At 38.0% G+C, this 19,090-nt stretch overlaps 1 protein-coding gene across 2 annotated transcripts; it reads right to left on the minus strand.

Moving 5' to 3' along the window:
- Positions 1 to 70: 70 nt before the first annotated feature.
- bdh2 (3-hydroxybutyrate dehydrogenase, type 2) lies at positions 71 to 8,000 on the minus strand. 2 transcript variants are annotated; one of them, XM_079338515.1, is made up of 10 exons: positions 7,890 to 8,000; positions 5,965 to 6,055; positions 4,144 to 4,222; positions 2,929 to 3,025; positions 2,275 to 2,383; positions 1,896 to 1,956; positions 1,402 to 1,515; positions 1,076 to 1,134; positions 866 to 958; positions 71 to 428 (listed from the first exon to the last, which is right to left on the minus strand). In XM_079338515.1, exons 2-10 carry the CDS (start codon positions 6,034 to 6,036, stop codon positions 375 to 377), a joined length of 738 nt encoding a protein of 245 aa, XP_079194641.1. In that variant the 5' UTR covers positions 6,037 to 6,055; positions 7,890 to 8,000; the 3' UTR covers positions 71 to 374. The 2 variants fall into 2 exon arrangements, with proteins under 2 accessions (XP_079194641.1, XP_079194642.1); XM_079338516.1 differs by lacking the exon at positions 7,890 to 8,000 and adding an exon at positions 7,789 to 7,812.
- Positions 8,001 to 19,090: the final 11,090 nt, after the last annotated feature.

Genomic DNA, 19,090 nt, shown 5'->3' on the forward strand with positions numbered 1-19,090 from the left:
GTCTGCCACGCTGCTGCTGCTATGTTGTGGGGGGGAAGTAAGGTTACATGGAAAAAAGCCACTCAAGAGATTTGGTCACAACTTTTTATTACAGGTCCAAACATGTTTCATTTCAAGTCAAATTCAAAATGTTGTCAGGGAAGCTTTGTAACCTACAGCTATGAGTTTAGTGTTGCTGTGATTGTGTAATATTTTGGAATTGCACATATTATTTAATCATAGCACAGATTTCAGTTTAAGAATGTAAAAAGTAATTCATGTGATCATTTTATATGATTACGTTTTCTGTGCACTGCTCACAGTTCAACAGCTTTAACAGAGAAAAGCAGCATCTGCCTCCCCACTACTGTCAGGATGAGCTTCCTACAGGTTTCTCAGAGTGCCCATCCTCCGTCAATGATCTGCTCTGTCCCAGTCACATAGGCAGACTGTAAAGGAGCAAGACAAACACACCAAAAAAAACAACAAACTCACTTTTAAATTGTTCAGCAACTTTATCTGCATTTACGATCACTGCATATTCAAACTTTACATCTGGGTAAAACCAAAATGCACCCTGGGACATATCATACAACAAACTGTACTAAACACCATCTCTTTATGCATTTAGATCTAGTGTCAAGTGAACTCTATGTTTCCATGATAAATTCAGTGCTAAATACCATCTATCTTCAAAAGATTACTTCATTGTTCTTGTAAAATAAACCAGTAACCAACTAGCTTTCAATGAGAATTCTCATTAGGTTGCAAAGTGCAAAGCACCTGGACCTACCAGCAGCCTACAAACACAAATGTCACTGCCTGACTGTTGATTACCTGTACAATATCCATGTCTGGCATGGAACCATTCCCTGCAAGCACTCACCTCATCTGAGGCCAGGTACACGCACAGGTAAGCCACCTCTTCAGCTGTGCACATCCTCCCAGTTTTTTGCCGCGCCATGAAAGCCTTATAAGCCTGAGAAATAATTAGAATTTTCAATACAAACCATCAGGATTTCTGAGCAGGATTCCCTGCTGAAAGATGTCAGATACAGACTGAAAGAAACTGATACTGTAAATGAGTTAATCATACTTCTTCTGGGTCAGGTTGAGCCTGGATCCTTCCTCTAAGTGAAGGTGTATCAACAGTACCTGTGACAAATAGAAAAGCACCGACATGACTTTCCTGCTTTGACTTACAGTATAATGTCCAAAACATGTAATATTAGGTTCAGTCTAGGCTCAAGGATTGAGAATATCTTAAAAGCACAACGTCCTCAAACATCCATTTAAGTTGTTTTCAAGGATGTCTGCAGTTTACCGTTATCTGTTAAAATGTGTGTTACCTTTCGGAACACTTGAAAAAGAGTAAAAGGACATGGTGACTTTATTATGTTTTGAAGGGTGTTCTACACTTACCGGGGCAAACACAATTACAGCGAATGCCTTTTTCAATGAAATCAGCTGCTATAGATTTGGTGAGTCCGATTACTGCAGCCTTGGAGGTGCTGTAGACACATCGATTGACAACCCCTGAGACAAGGAAACACACATGGCAGTCACACACACACACACACACACACACAAACATAAACACACATGGCAGTCACACACACACACACACACACACACACACACACACACACACACACACACACACACACACACACACACACACACACACACACACACACACACACACAAACATAAACACACATGGCAGTCACACACACACACACACAAACATAAACACATGGCAGTCACACACACACACATGCAGATGCAAACAGTTATCTGAGATAATAGGATTACTAAGTTCATGGTCCTACTTTAACAGCTTAATAATCCTTTTATAGATCATAAAACTTTTTCTACTCTTTATACAGTGGAAAGATTTGTGCATGATTGTTTACCTTTTATGCTTGATGCAACAGATGCCATGTTTATAATGTTTCCTGACTTCCTTTCCAGCATCTAGACGGACAAAACGTGTTACAAAAGGTGGTAGTCATTGATCTTGATTTTTATGTGACAAATTAATAGAGTATGACACGATCCAAGAAAAAAAAATTCCCTCTTTGAGACAGTTTGGTAAATTTTAAGGCCAAAGCTGGATTAGTGATTGGGCAGTCACAACCAATCAGGGCACAGGCTCAAAGTAATTCAGCTAATCCCAGCGGACAAAGGATGAGAACAAAATCAAAACATATGTCGCACCTATTTCATTCTCTTAACAACAGGATAAACGGTGTTGGGCATTAGGTAAAGTCGTTAAAGTGTGCAAAAGGCCACCTTGGGCAGAAAAGCTTTGCTCATGAGGTACATGCTGCGGACGTTCGTGTTCATCGTGAAGTCCCAGTCGGCCTCTTCACATTCCAAGATGGAGCCATGGTGCACAAACCTGTTGACAGAAGGAGATCTTTAAAAGTCACAAAATAAATAGTCTCAAATCAAATCCCAGAATCATCTCAACGTATCTCTTTAGCAAAGAGCATAAATTAGCGCAAATTTAAAATCGTATGAAACAAAAGAGATCGATATATCAAACATTGAACAAAATGCAGGAGAATATTTTGCATCAACCCCCTTTATATGTGTCAATTCGGAAACATTTAAGAAGCTTGACAAAAGGTCAAGTAGAGGTTAAACCTTAACTTATAGGGATTTTGGAAATGACAGGAGTGGGATAGATTAACATACTGCTAAATGTAGGAGACAGCATGTTGGCTACACAAGAAGAACTGAAGTGAACTCATTTATTAATTAAAAACTAAAAAAATCCCATAAAAAATTAAAAATTACTTTGAGTTAGCTGTCTCTTAATATTCCAGAGGACGTGGTGTACCAGTGCTTATTAAAAAATGATAATGAAGGGACATGCCAACCAGGAGCAACAGACATTAACAATACATAAAAAAAATTACAAAAAAAGTGAAAGAAAAATACCCAGCCACATTGAACAGCACATCAACATGGTCATGTTCTTTGGCCAGGGCTTCAACTTGGTCCTTCTTTGTGACATCCACGACCTTGGTCTTGATCCCTGTTGGTGAAGGGAATAAAAGAGTTTCAACTTCTGGAGCAGATACTGATGTGAGAAGAGGCAGCCAGTATTCTGAAAGTAAAGTGAAATCTTTTTCTTGACCACCTTGTTTCATATCTACACAATCACGCACTTTGATAAATGGCAGCTATCCTGTTCAACATCTGCAGCTGGAGGTGAAATGCTTTTCCTCCATGCATGTCTGAGTTTCACGAAAGGGGGTATTGAGAGAGGGAAGAGTGTTGATCACCTTTCTGTTGATTCTCAGTGTGGTCAAACCGGGGACGGCTCCGGCAGTGAACAGGCTTCTCAAATAATTGATGACTTCTCATGATTCACACAAATAAAACAGTCTGAGTCTAGAACACGTTTAATTCTGTAGGTGTTAAAATAAACAGGCTGTGAAAGTCTATTAGCATAAAGATAAGTAGAAACATTAGTATTAACATTAGCCAACACTGGATTATATTTATTGAGAGGTCAGCTTTTTGGTTTTCAAGAAGGTCATCTTGGTTTTCTTGATTCGTACTTTGCTGGTTGTTGTGCTGACCTTTATTTTACTTTTGTCTTTTCCAGTTCCGTCTTGGACTTTTAATAATTTCATTTGTGTGGATTTTAAATTCAGGTTTGTATGAGTGGACTCCAGGAAGAGTAGTTGCTACTTAGGTGTTGGCTAATGGGGATTTAAATAAACAAATAAAAATAAAAATTGATTTTTATCTTTTTTTATAAACTACTAAGGATTTTTTTAAAGGACACAAGCAAAAAAAATATATATATATACCACAGCATATGGTGTGAATTTTTCTTAAATTTTGATTGATATACAGTCAGTTTCGTGGCTAAATATGGACAATAAGGCAATCATAGGTAACCATAATGTAAGTGCATGCAATGAGTCATACCCCTTTAAAATATTTCACACATCATCTAAGAAAGCTACCAAAGAAAAAACACGTCTAAGTTATATGTTGCAGACGTAAAAGAACTCTTCTCATGTATCTATGAAACTGCATAACTGAGCTGGTGGTAAATACTGGTATTGAGCAGGGACCCTGACTGCATTACTCTGCTTGTCCAGCAGAGGTCAGCCTCTGCCAAACGGAGATAAATCTTACCTGGAACGCTGTCCAGCTCCTTCAGCTTTTCTCCATTGATGTCCGTGGCTGTGACTTGAGCTCCCTCCTTTGCAAACGCCTGCAGGTGAAAAAAAAAACAGCACAAAAACCTCGAGTCAGTTCCACAATGTGTGCACAAGTCATCATGGAACAAAACCTGCAGCAGAGTATTTCTTTGCAGAGAAGGGACCTTTTATTTTGAACCTGTGATTCAAACTAATTGGAAACATATTAATTATTATTGGGGGTTTGTTCTAATCTCACATGGTGAGAGGAAGCTTGATTTATCTAATTTGAATGAATTTCACGCAACGTGCACACAATCACTCTCCTTTCACTTCAGGCGATTGTACTCAGACCAACGTCTCATCGCCACTGTTATTTCAACACAGGTCGCCAATTTCCCCTCGAATCAAACTTTGGATTAATTCCACCTTGGGTCAGTTGACAGCTGACGGATCGACTGCACCAGTAACCACAGAGATCACCACTTCAACAGGGAGACATTCTTTACAGTCTAGATGGAAAACGCTCAATAGAGCCCTCACACTCTTAACACTGTTATTTGTGGCTAATGATCTGAGACTTCAGTAGACCTCTGTATATGTGAGTTCCATCACAGGAGATGTTTTCACACACAGGAGGACATCACTTGACGGGATTGGATGTGATGATGATGATGACCAATGCTGCATGAGGATGTCTGTGAGATATTTTAAGTGTTTTCATATCCCTTTGAGGAGAATGTCATCAGAGGGGTTTGGTGTGTTTCATGTCAAGAATCAGAATCGGTTTTATTGGCCAGGTATGTTTAACAATCGAGCAATTTAACTTTGGTAGACTGTGCTCTCTTTGTGTAAATGTAAACATTAAATCATAACAATAAACTAAAAATAGAAACAAGTAATTAAAGACGGACATGTTCAAAACTAAATAAGATGATAGCTCAGTGGTGAGTAGTGCAAACGGGGGATGACGCAAGTCCCATCTGAGGTGCAGTTATTTACAGATCAAGGCATGTGCATGTTGAATTCATGTATAAGGAAATATAAAAAGTGCGTCACGGTGGATTACAGCATGTCCCCCATTTGTTGTAAAGAGACATCATGCATAAATATATGACGGCCCACAGTAGCGTTGTCGGAGACAAGACATATCAAATACCAGAGTGCTCCTGGGCCTGAGTCAAGACCAAGACTATATCAATGAGAAATCATCCTCATAGATGATCTCTTAGACCGCAACACTGGGAAGGCTGCGGCCTAAAAGTGGAACTAAATATGAATTGAAGTCATTCCTTTTTTTGGAAAGGTTGACTTTCCTTCCAATCACAGTCACGACTGTTATGGATCCCAGTAGCCTTTCAGTGGTGGTCTTGACTGGTCTTCATTTGAAATCTGGAGTCTGCCCAGTCTGAGAGCGAGACAAGACTAAGTGAAAATGCATTTGATTCTGGGATGAGACCAAGACCTTCAAGAAGTGGTCTGGAGACCAGTCTAGATATCAGAACGGAATTCGGAGTGTTAAAAAGCTAGCCCATAGTTCATAAAGCACGGACAATAAAAGTTTTCAATCACAGCTATATTGCAGTTTTAAACTTTTGTCCTTTCCATGTGGATGTTTCAGGAGACACCGATCATCATAGGGCGACAGCCACATTGAAACTGTGTATATGCATGACGCCTATGATAAAACAATATGTAATGAAGTGGAAATATGCATAGCTTTAAGTTTGCACAGCATCAACTATTCAACAAACAATCTTTGGCTGTGGTGTGGTGGGAGATGAATCAGTGAGAAGTTAATAATAAAGCTCATTACTATTGCTGCAGCACGTCCAATTCCTTGCGCGGCAGCAGACAGCACAATCACTTTCCCATCCAGACGGCCCATAGTGCACCTTTCACCGCTGCTGTGATAAAACAAACAAACACAGAAATAGAGTATTGAACAGCAATAACAGGTTCATTTTGATCATCAAGGCTCCCGCTCTCAAAAAGAAAAGGAGTGTAACTTTAATTGCGCAGAGAGGAGAGATAAAAGTTGCCAAACAGAAATCTATTCAGACAGAGGACATCTTTATGCATTTACATAAACTCAAACTTTAGTGTGAGTACTTCTCTGAAAAGCTGTCCAAACTTTGGACATACTCGTTTCCCCACTGAATGGGGGCATTCATTCCCAATCGATCAATCACAAAACAATCCCCGTCACGCTAAGAGGAATCGATTGACAGACTGTTTGTCGACAAAGATTCCGAGAGGAGGCAGCTCAACACTTTTTTTAGGCCACATAAAGATGACAGCCTTTCTGCTTCAGAGCACTATCAAACACCATGAGTCAGTGTTGCTTTGTGAATCGAGACTAGTCAATCACCATTGCATGAATACAGTGTCCTTTAAAGTGCACTGTCACTGACTAAGCAGTGTTGAAGTCCTAGGCTATAAATACGCATGCACATGTTATGACACTTTTTCTCTCACTGACGTTTGCCTACGGGGGGAGACCCTCTGATCTTAAAGAGAGGGCGTGTTCCTTGTGTCCTTCTACTATTTTAGAATTTCTAAAAGAATAGACTTTTCTTAAATAAGACTGCTCTATCATTCGACTTATTTCTGAAGGCCAACATTGGTGCCTTCATGCCACGCCTCATTAACATTGGGCTGTGGGGAGGCTCGCAGTGTTCCATCATAATTGGCCAGTCGGGCTCGGTTTGCTCTAGTACTAAAACATATCAGTACATCAGTACAGTCGCAGTAGTGGCAGTAGAGACCACTTGTGTGCGTTGAGTATGATGTTTGTAAAGGGCAGCAGGCTCTTTTACTTCTATGTTGGTCAGTGACTTGATATGGCGACCCATCTCTCCTTCTCTTCCTCAAGCTAAAAGCTGAAGATGTGACGACGACGACGACAATCACGAGACGTCAAAAGATGCTCCTCTCCATTGTTCTTCGATTTCACTCGGGATATGAAAGTTATTGCAGGCGCAAACTGCTGCAGATCAGAGTTCAGACTGTGGCTTTTAATGTTTGCAGTTTTTTTCAGCAGAAAATATCAGTGCACTTCACATTAAAAACAGGACCTGGCTATTTTCAAGCAGAGGGAATGTTAACACTATCTGACCCCTCGTCGTAGGAAAAAAAAAAGCAGTTTTAGAATTAGGCACATGAAATGTTATGTATTATCAGTTCCTGTTTACAATGTCACAGTTAATTACAAACAGCTTGCACAGGTTTAGTGTCATACTAAAGAAAACTTTTCTGAGGCAGGGCTAGTTATCAAAAGTGCCCTCATCACATGCATGACACCTGCGCAGTGTTATTGGTAAACACCCGACGAGTAAAGGTTAGTAAGATAGTGTCAGGTTTTATTTATTTCCTTGGACTTTCTCATGGTGCTGTGTGTAGTAGACCTGCTCTGTATGCGTCTTTATAGTAGTTATTTCTGAGCAGCATACAGTTAAACACCTGCTGCTGCTCCACCCATAAATATGCCAGCATGCTATTCTGAATGACACTTCCCCCGCATAAAGCACACTGCCTCGTTTCAATCTGTTCGTTGCATAACTTCAATGTGTCTCCCCCCGTTTCTTACTTCAGCTTGGACAAATAAGCTACGTTGTTGAACAATTTCAATGACACTTACAAACTTCACTAGTCTTCACTGTGTGAATAAGAAGCCTGCATTTATCATATGGTGACATGTTAAAACACAAAACACAGAATAGCTAATTCTTATAAACTTACCTACTCTGCCCAAGTCCACGCTTGCTCGTGAAAAATCAGTAGAAAGCCTCACGTGACTTTCTGCTTGCAGCGCTATTGGTACCCAAGCAGGAAGTGGTGAAGGACGGCCGGGCAGTGCAGTGTGTTCTTGGACCAGCAGGGGGAACAATGGTTAAAACATTTTATATTCAGTTTATTTATTTCATAACAAAAAAGTTCAGATTTTGTTATTATTCCTTAATTTTTGATAATTATAAGTAATATTCATTATTATTATTTTGTTGTTATTATTCCTTCACATGTTCAAAATAAAACAAACAAAAAAAACTTCCGCTTCAATTGTGTGTCTCCCCCTGAAAATGCTTTTAAGACTTGCATGTGTGAACTCTCTTGATAAGAAAGTATCTCAAAGATACACTAAACTGACCTTTGAGACTGGCATAAAGTGCCATACAGCCTTGTTTTTTATTCCAGTGGGTTAATGGTTTTGTTAAAGTAATGAGTGACTTCTGTTTATGAATAAGTAGCTTGTGTTAGTTGTACCATTTCTAACATGTCATGTTATTTCTTACTCAGACAACGGTTAGTTGAATTTACAGTGTTATACACAACAACAGCTGGATATTCTCAGCATGGAAATTCATTCTTTTACACTTAGTTGTCCTGCGGTTTTTCAACACATGATAAGCACAAGATGTTAGCAGATGGAGTATGACCAAATATTATAAAGGCGCCCACATTTTCATCTTTACTTTTCATTGCGCACAAAAACAGTCCTTAAAGTTTCTATGAAAAAAGGGACCTATTTGTTTTCATGACACCTCGGCAAATTGAGAAAGATAATGCTACTCTGTCAAGTGCCGTTTCCAATTTAAAGAATGAACTTTGAAACTTAATAACTCTGTTTTATTTTTAGCACAAGTGAGCTTCCCTCTATTGAAAGCAAAATATTTTATTTGCTAGAGGTGATTTAATATGATTTCAGCTGTTTTAATCTAGGAACCAATTACTTTAGACTGCTCTTCATCAGGAACAAACTTTTGTATTACGGTAGTTACTTTTTGAAGAGATGTGTCTGTGGACATCCTTAACTGCTTGCTCCCTGCTTTTTCATCAGTCTGTCCACTATTATCATAAACACTCATCAAGCTGTGACCTGCTGAAAGCCTTAATGGTTTATTTGAATGATAATATATGGCACGAGTACTTTTGTTCACCAAAAGGCTTGACCGGCCTACCAGCTGCTTTTGAATGAAGCCATGAGAGGATTCAGGACACAGTCATTTTCTTCATCACCTCAGATAAGTGGACTGAGAGCCGGTCAGTTAACACACCCATGGAGACTCTTAAATCAGTGATGCAGGTTATTTTCATCTCTGACTTTTTACCTTTAGAAAATGTCAAGAACTAGTACTTTGTATACTTATTTCAGGCTTAATAGAGAAGCCACTATATGTGCACATATTCTTGGTAAAATGCTGATACAAATATGTTTTATGAGGGATGTGGTATTTTTCATCATGTCATCCCTTTTAAATAATCCAAAAATGTAGCATCCTTTTGAAGTGTTAAAATGTGCTCTTTTCAGATTTTTTTTAAAGTAAATTTTCAAAAAGCCTTTTTCTTTTTTTTCTTTTTAATCAAACGTTTGCGTCTTCTTTGTCCCCCTTTTTTTGTTTTTCTTCTGGCTTCCAAGACTGCCAGTCTGCACAGTCTCCCTATTCAAAGCCCTTCACAGGTGTGTCTTTGGTGTGCAGGGCCATGATTTCTGCTCGAGTCGTCCTGCTCTTTTGAAAATTTCATGCATTTCTTCAAAGAAAATTATATTGACTGGCTCAAATTACCCCCACCATGGAAACTGAGCTGACCTGGAGGTGGAAAAAGGGTCCATAACCACCCCGCTGCTGCTGCCCATAACAATGGATAACATTTAACAAAGTATGACATTTAAAGGGGGTGTGTGATGTCTGTGGATCTGATAATGACAAAATTGTGTCTGTTAATTATTTGTGTGATAAATACCTCATCCACCTCATCCCCCAAATGTGTCATAAGCTATAGTATCACAAATGTATCTTCTTCTGAAATCACCAGATTCACCTGTGGTGCATTATATCCTAGTTTGTAGTTTAAGGTTACTTATCGAGCCTTTGTGTAAATTTAACAATGGCCCTTCAATTGTTGAAATCTGATATGTCGGCCTTTATATATTTTTTTGTTTAATCTAGGCCTGTTAAAAATGACCCAGGTCCCTATAGCTCCTCTACACTTGCGTCACCACTGCTCTCATGCTATATTATCATTGTGGATAAGGGCTGAAAAGGATCCCTGCTATAGTTTCAAATCATATCTCAGCCTCTAGTGCATCACTTTTTAATATGCATTTAATATCTTGGATCTTGCAACACTTAATCACTCAAGTGCTCCCTCTGCCCTGGTGATATCATCAGGGGTTATCTTGACTACTGGAGTGGGAAAATGTTTAAGACGAAAACCTCTCTGACGAAGAGGGCTTGTAGTTTGAAGGATGTGGGCTTAAAGTCTATTATTGAAAGCAAAGTTAATCAGCGAAGGCCTTCAAAGACAATACATTTGTAAAAAAAAAATGCATTAGTAGTGATGTGTAGCAAACCTTTAACAACTTATTGTTCGAGTAAGTCTGACAATAAATAAAAGTGTATTTTTTTCTATAAGACAGATTAGCATTTTCTGCCTAACAACCAAACAAGATTGCATTGATTTATTTGAACCATGTGCATGTTGGTACATTTAGAACCATTAAAGTATATAAACAGCAACACAAATTACAGCCTCTGCTTTTTGTTATCAGGGATATTCTTTGTAAAGCTCCAAACAGGAAACAGTACATAAAGAAATCTAATGCTGGATCAAATAACTACTGAAACAGTGAGGTAGATGAATCAAATGTTTATTTATCAAACATAAGTCCAAGTCAGCCTTGCTTTCTGAAATCTAGTTAAACAAAACAAAAAAACAGGTTTAGCAGCTATGACCTGCCGAGAAATTCTTGTATACAGTCTGCATGTGAAAGTTTGACCTACTATTTCTTTTGTATCCTTTAGGGGGAGCAGTTTGACTGGATTATAACAAGGCCGGCCAAACTGTGTGGATAAGTTTAACCATTTAGCATCTGAATTTTTTTTTTTTTAAATACTGCAAACATATACAAGTTAAACAGATGTGCAAACAGAAATAGAGTGCATAAACTCAGGTTATATGATTTGTATCCTTCATCAACTCACCTAAGAGAAGATTATAAAGGTCCCATTGACAGATTCAGAACACAAGTCTGATAGGAGGAAGACTCAAACATGGCCATCAAATGGTTTTATACTATGTTTAGGAAAAATAGTAAATACACAAATGTGGAGAAGTTGTGAGGTGATTTGGCTTAGGAAGAATTCAGTTATTAAACTTTGGGGGAGCTGCCGTAGAGTTATCCATTCAGAACGGCAATTCTGTCATATTGCAAAGAGATAGAAGAAGAAGAGATTGTACAGTGATTATAAAAATTTTTTATGTTCATATGCAGAAATCTACTCTTCTGGAGTTACTAAAACAGTGTTACGTTGATTCTTATTCTAATTACAAAATGTACCTAACATGCACTTAATATTGATTTGATAGTTTTTCTTATCTCAAAAGATATTTTTTTTTAAGCTCAATGATCATCATTAGAAGTGAAGGGACTGAGAACTGAACTGAGAATTGTTTCAACCACTCTGTCTTTTGAATTGTCTTTCAAGTGTGTTTGCAGTTAATTGTCTTTGTCAGGCCTGTTCACATCTTAAAAAAGGAACTCAATGTCTAGTGGTAAGGACTTAAGGATAAGGATCAACTTCATTGATGCCCCAATGGGGGGAATTCTGGTGTTACAGCAGCTCCAAAAAACAGTACAACAGGTAATATAAACAGCAAAAAGAAAAAAAGAACAGCTATGAGCAAGTTTACATTCATTAAATAAAGGAGTTAAAAAAAAAACACAATAGACTTAAATAATACAAGGCATGAACACTATGTGAATTTCTGTTACTTCTGTATTGTCTAAACAACATTAGAGTGCCTCAGACTTTCAGTTTAGACTGCCCCTATTAGCTATTTGACTTCTGTCCATGTCCAAGAGCACCTGATTACTCTACATTTTATGACCCAGTGCAGCACTCCCTTTTACCTTTTGTTCCTATTATTTTTTACCGTGAGTTTGAATCTTAAAGGATAATAGAGAGATCAATCTCCTATTTGAGATTTTTATTTTTTTTATGGCCATAATATGTACTTTACAGACACCACACGGCCTCATAGTGTAAAGGAATATTATTCCAACAGTCTGGATAGTTTGACCTCTGCTACATTATTAACGCTTAAGTGAGGCTGCCGTAGATCTGAAGACATCACAATTTTATCACACAAGAGGAGGCTATTACTGGCCCTGCTGTGAGTTACATAAATAGCTTCCAGCAATATCCTTCCGAGTGAAAGTAATACTATTCCTATTAAAACGGAGGCCACTGAGGCCATTTGGCTTCTTTCCTTTGTCAAGTGTACAGTAACTATACAGATAATATTACATTCATGAAAGCTATGAGTTCAAATATTTAGATAAAGACTTTGAAAGAAGAATTGAATTGTATATTATTTTATGAGAGTCCCAAACATTCTCTTTGTCTTTTGTTTGAGGAGTTCTTACAGTTTTTCTCGATTGGCTCGATTTTCTGAAAGCATGCCTCATATTTCAGAACTCTACACACAAATCCAAAATAACACACACAATGGGCAAAACCTCTCAACATGCTAGCACTCATGAAACCCATCACACATTTTGAAAAGAGTGAATGATGGAGGCAGCATGTCACTTGGAGTGTGGAGCTAATTGACAAAGAATAGGCTGCTGGATTGTCCAGAAAGTTATGTCTTCTAATGGTTAACTTTAGCATTTGACCATTGAGACACAGGCTGCCTTACTTCTATATTTATAATATCATGTGTCTTATCAGTCGCCTGCGCAATAGTGCATCTCAGACAATTGGCAAGCAACATGCAAATTCAAAACCTCCCAATGCAAACAAGTCGTGACAGGTTTCCCAACTTTAAACATTCAGCTATAAAAAGAAGAGTCAACATTTTCTAATAGAAGATCCCAATTTTTAAAGATGTAACCAAGCCTTCTGTTATGTTTACCAAATTCAACAAGTTTAACATTATTAAACACTGCTTACTGTTTTCGGTCATCTGCTCAGTGTGTGACCCTTCGTTCACATTTTTCTATCAGTCAGCACGGCCCTGACCGTTGCCCATCGCTGATTCCGAGTCATGGTGGTGACCACAGGATAAATTGTTGTTCAGGATTTATTTTTGTTTTTCTCCAACATAGCTCATCGGAAGCTAAAGTCTTACCTAGAGTCCATAGTGTCTTTTATATATGTCATGTGGAGCTGGGCAGGTATACCCTACACTAGGTGTATGAGAGTTTTCAATTAAAGCTGAGCAGTAAGTCTGAAGCAAAAACACAAAAATGTCAAAGAGAAGAGCAAAACTCTAAAAAGAACTGCTGAGATTAGTTTATAATTCTCAGTGGATCATCAGCACAAGCTACACAAAAATAAATCATGACAGTTGTCATCTGCAAAGAAATGCTAAAGCTAAGGAAATGAGGAATCTATATGCGTTTGTGTTGAGTATCTGATGCCTTTCTGACACAGACAGATCCGTTTCCATTTTAATCAGCCCATCTGCTCTGCCAACATGCAGCTCGTACAGCACGTCTTCTTAACACATGGTGTAAAGCTGCTCTCAGCATGGTTTGATATACTGTTTTAAACCCCTGAGAATCAAGTGATTTGGATCGTTTAAAAAAACAAAAACAAAGACTAAATAAATACATCTTATCTTTCACATTCTTGCATTATTTACAGTTTAAAACATGTCTCATTACTATTTCAATCCTTTTGTTTTCTGCACAGGGTTTTCCATGTTATGTAAGAGACGTCCTGGCTGATGGCTCAGTGTCATCAAGGAGCCCAGCAGTAGCAGCAGCTATCGACAGATGTTGATTCCCACAGAGTTGCTGGAAAATCCCATCAACGGTTTTCAATCTGGCAGAGTTGGATTCCATCACCTCAGGAATACGACAACATTGAGCAAAGATGGGTTGTTTGTATTTCTCCAGCTATAGTAAAACTGCCACCCAAATGTCACACCTCTTCTGTTTACATTGGCCTTTGGGAACATGCCGACTTTGATTTCAGATTTAAGATGTCACTCATCAAAAACAAAAAAGAATCATAAGCTCTGGCTTTTCTTAAGGATTCCTTTCTTTGTGAGTTTCCTCAGACAGCCATCTGACATGCTAGCTTATATAAAGTGTTCATGGGTGCTCCTGAAGCTTGCTGTGAAAACAGAGGTAGGGGATTGAGAGGACAGAAGTCAGAGCAATAAGCTTCAGATTGCATGTCTTGTGAAAATATGTTTTTTTGTCCTTTTAAGGAAAATAAGATTAGAGGTAGTTTGCTCTTTCAAATGTTTTACAGTCTACCTTAAAGTATCTTTAAGCATCAGCATCTGACATTTCACGTGCCTCCTTTGATTTACGAGTAGGTTGTAAGTCCTGTTTCTGGCCCTAAAAGTTGGTTATTATTTTTGAAAAGTCTTTTATTTTTTTTCTAAATCAGACCATAGTTTACCAAGTGAATATAATACTTTTGAAGAAGGATCGGGGCGGATCCAGTGGTGGTCGGTGGTGTCCATGAGCAATATAGAAATCTGGTAGGCCTCCCTATTGGCCACCCCAAAAAATTGTCAATAGTTTGGGTTGTGTTTTAACAGGCTGCTTGTAGCTTTCTTTACATTTCAATGTGGCCCACCTCATTGTGTAAGTTCTTTTAACTGCAACCATTGTTTTGTGCTAACTGTTGGCTATATACTGCATGTGAATATGGACATATTTCTATAATGAAATTGATTAATTAATTAATTTAATCACATCAAAAGGATGATACTTTGTGTAACTGTAAAAAGAGTTTTCTTCAAAAGCACTGATCTGGAGTAATGAAGAGCGTAATGCATATTCTCTGTGAGCTATGGAGCTGTCTTGATTTCGATCCATAACATTTCCTGGAAGGGTTTTTGGGTTGAGGCCAGAATATCTGCAGTGCCAGACCACCCTGGCAGCAGAGAGAGCGGTTGACTCGTGCTGAATTGTGCACCCTTTAACAAAAACATTTACATTTAAATCACTCAGGCGGAACAAATTTAGATTTGAAAAGACAGAAATGAAATGTTTTTTTTGGATGTATTGGATGGAGGTTGTGATGTGCCCAATAAAATCCGAGGAAATTGAGAAACTTGCAAACCATCGTGTCTGTCGTCCATATGGTGCTGACAGACCAATATCCAGAGTTTTTCTTCTGAGAGAAGAGCTTTTCTTCTATCTGTAGAGACCTCTGTTTAATAAAGCAATGCATTCTTCTCAGACACCTATTAGTCATAATAAATGCAATCCCCTACCTGTTGTGATTTATGTCGCTGTTATGCAGATGAAGCTCCACCTTTTCCGATTTCTGCGAGCTACATGAGTTACGAGTAAAATTATGCATGAATGAGATTATAATCGCTTTGATTTGTTGGGCACATATTTTACCATGGCTCCAGAAAAATATCTCAAGGCTTAACAGCATGTCTAAAGCTAAACATGGCACAAAGAAGAAAAATAACTTTTAAGTTCCTCAAAAGGGAAAAAAAGGAAAAATGTTCTGCATCTTTGAATACAGTGGACGTTTTTTTTAAACTCTAAACATGGAATGTCCAAGCTGTTTTAATATAGTTTCTTCTGCTGAGGATAAGTGACAAAAAGTAATGTGGAAATTTGCCCTCTCTTGTTAGATATTGATGTGGTTTCAACAGTCATTGGAACCTGTGTTTGACCATACAGTTAATAGTCACAATTCTTAGAGAGGTCGTTGTGGAAAAATTCACATCATAGATAAAATCCAAAAAAACATTTTCTTATTACAACAACATTGAATTTTGAGATTACCAATGATACAAGGCCATGGGTTGGCTGTGTAAAAGGTATGAGGAAAAGATAGGAAAGTTTCTCTTATTTCAGTGCTCTAAAATTCAGTAATGTAACCCCATTCTGAAAATTCTAACATCAGTTTATCAAGTTTTTTTTTTTTTGCAAAGTCCACTCACCACCAAGGTTTATACATTGCTCAAATGTGCATTGCTGAGTATCCAGTTGATGTTATAACAGAATTGCATTTTCCACAAAGTATTCCAGTCACTACCTACAGAAGGCCTCTCCTTAGAGGAACAACATTATTTGCTTTCCATGATTGTGTTCTGCAATAACTGGAATTACGGAAGTCTGCATTGCAAGTCAAACTACTTTAGGAATTAAATTTACAATTACACTTCAAAGGCAGCATCTGGGAAAAGACATTTTCTGGGCCATCATTGAAATGCAGAGTTGGCTGAGAATCCCCTTCAGTTCCCAGCACAGTAGATGGAAACAATCACAGAGCAGCATGCTAGAGAGGTTTTTTCTTTAATTATTATTTTTATTTTTTATAGAGACTGCATGGCAACCAGCTGAACAGTTTGATAAAAAAAATAAATAATAAAATTTAAGTATTTAAATGTGTGTATCACATTGTATTCTTATTTCTGACTGAAAAACAATCAACCCCTTGTTTATTTTGTCGCAGAAACAGTTGACCTGGGCATATGTACATCTCATCAAAATTCTGTTTCATGGTGATTCTAGCAAGGTTACACCTCCTTAAGGGAAATGGAAGCATGCATCTCCTGTTACCCATCAGTATTCTCAGAATTTACTGTGTTGAGACACTACAGGAAGTTGAATATTGCATATTTTTTTAAAATAATCCATCAGTCTGGTGAATAATTTATCCAAAGGGTAAGTACAGTGAATTAACTGGATTTGTGTCAAGGTTTGATTGGCTACAGGCCGAGTGCTGATGACACACTGCTGATATTCAGTTTCACATTGTTTTTTCACAGCAGTTAAAGGACCACTTTATAGAAGAAAAAGTAAAAAAAAAAAAAAAAAGACTGGTTCCACATTATGACTGAAAATGACCTGCTGTAAACTCAACCAAAACATTTTATCGCACTCTTGCTACTTTATTGAATCCATGCGTTATCTCATGACTACGAAGTTTGATCCTAGACTGTGAATAATGGTGGACGAAGCCTGAGAGACATCACCTATTTGTTACTGCTGGGGACTTTGGAAGCCCATTAATGGTGTTCTAAATGGTGGGAATGCTGTTTTCTCATCATTCTCATCAAATGTTCACACAGACCAAACAGGATTTATCAAGCACTCCACAAATAATACATGCAGTCTTCTCAAGCTTATACACCTATCCCAACAAAGTTATCATAAAACAGTCATCCTCTCACTATAGTATGCAGAAAAAAACATTGACAAGGTAAAGTGGACATTAAATTACATATACTGGAAACAATTGGTTTTGGAAAATCATTTATTCAATGGATCAAAATGACAAACAACCTAATCTCACCAAACTTCACACTCTGCAGAGGCCTATCACCTTCACATTTGCTTTTATTGACGAGCCATTAGCGGCAGCAATACATCAAAACAACAATATCATAAGTATATGCACTAATAACACAACACACAAAATCAGTTTATATGCAGATGATGTACTCCTGTTCCAACAAAACCCAAACTAGGGGGTTAGCCGGTGGCGGAGCGGCAGCGCGTGCGATCCCACGTATTGAGGCTCAGTCCTCGCGCGCGGGCAGCCCGGGCTCGCGTCCGGCCCGTGGCCCATCTCCCCACTCTCTCCCCCCCTCCAACTCCATCCACCCTCCTCCCTCTATAATAAAGGCATAAAAACGCCAAAAATAAGTCTTTAAAAAAAAACAAAAAAAAAACTAGAACTTATTAAAATATCAACTCATATTACAACTTATCTGACTATGCAATAAACTGGAATAAATCCACTACCAATAAATGGAGAAACCACTCTTATGACATCACAAATTCCCCTTTCTCCACCCACTGCTAACAATATCACATATTAGACATTAAATTCTCCCCCACATTATCACAGCTGTTCCATTTGAATTTAACCCCACTATAAAAAACAATGCAAGAATATTAAACCAATGGATACCATAAAAATAATGATGCTACTCTAACGGTTCTCCTTGGGTGATGTTTGTTCTCTTGCCTTTAACTATAATCATAAATATACTTAATTAAATATATCTGTGGGTGAAGAAGAACACAGAGAACACTTCTGGCATCCGTTTGCACTCACTCCACATCCAACACAGTCAATAACCACCTCCTTGCATTTTAGCTCTGTCCACCAATACATAACTTCTAGAAATCACCACCACACTATCCCGACTCCTTGGTTACAATATTCCACGATCCCCCTCTGTTTGCATTCTTGTCTGGATGAACTTAACACGAACTCAATGGAAATCATAAAACTCAACGAACTGGAAAAGCAAGAAAAAGATCAGCATATCACAATGGTTAGTCCTCACGCAACAGATATCAATGGAACAGCCACTTGCAACTTCAAGAATTAAAAAACATATACTTCACAATCCTCAATTCCATTGTGATACCAGATGAGTAATGCCACATGAGAAAATCAGCAGCTAAACAAGGAGGAAATTAGACTAACACATTTTTTTTGCGTATTTGGTAATCATGTATCTATAAGGAAAAACAAATCTCAATTAATCATGTCACTGCCTACAGATTCTGCATTTATATGGATTACCTACTCATAGATCCCTAAGACACAGAGTTCATATTTCTGTGAACTTCCCATATTCTTTCCTGGTTCAAACTTCACTAACTCTTATCAATAATGTGTATTGGTTTACAAGATGCTCAGTAATGTTCATCAAACACACTGAATATTTATCTGTGTGCTGATCTGGAACTGCAAAATTGACTTCATGTTTCTGACTGAATTTGCTTTATTAGCTACATAATGCATTTTGACTTATAATTTGCACAGCCCCTTTTTGTTCTCATTATGAACATCTGCTTGCAAGTCAGACAAATCATTTTGCCCCAAGCAGAAGCAAACACCATACTGCCACTGACTCAAATGAATCACAGTAACAGTTCTGTCAGGATTTCTCTGTTCTATAATTTTGAAAAACTGAAAATAAAAAGAAAT

Source organism: Symphodus melops (genome assembly GCF_947650265.1).
Source record: "Symphodus melops genome assembly, chromosome: 2".
Classification (NCBI taxonomy): domain Eukaryota; kingdom Metazoa; phylum Chordata; class Actinopteri; order Labriformes; family Labridae; genus Symphodus; species Symphodus melops.

Coding starts and splice junctions, on each gene's coding strand:
- bdh2 (XM_079338515.1), bottom strand. CDS start 6,036: ATGGGCCGTCTGGATGGGAAAGTGATTGTGCTGTCTGCTGCCGCGCAA. Junction 3,026..4,143: donor GGAGCTGGACAGCGTTCCAG/GTAAGATTTATC, acceptor CTTCACCAACAG/GGATCAAGACCAAGGTCGTG. Junction 1,516..1,895: donor TGTTGCATCAAGCATAAAAG/GTAAACAATCAT, acceptor TCCTTGTCTCAG/GGGTTGTCAATCGATGTGTC.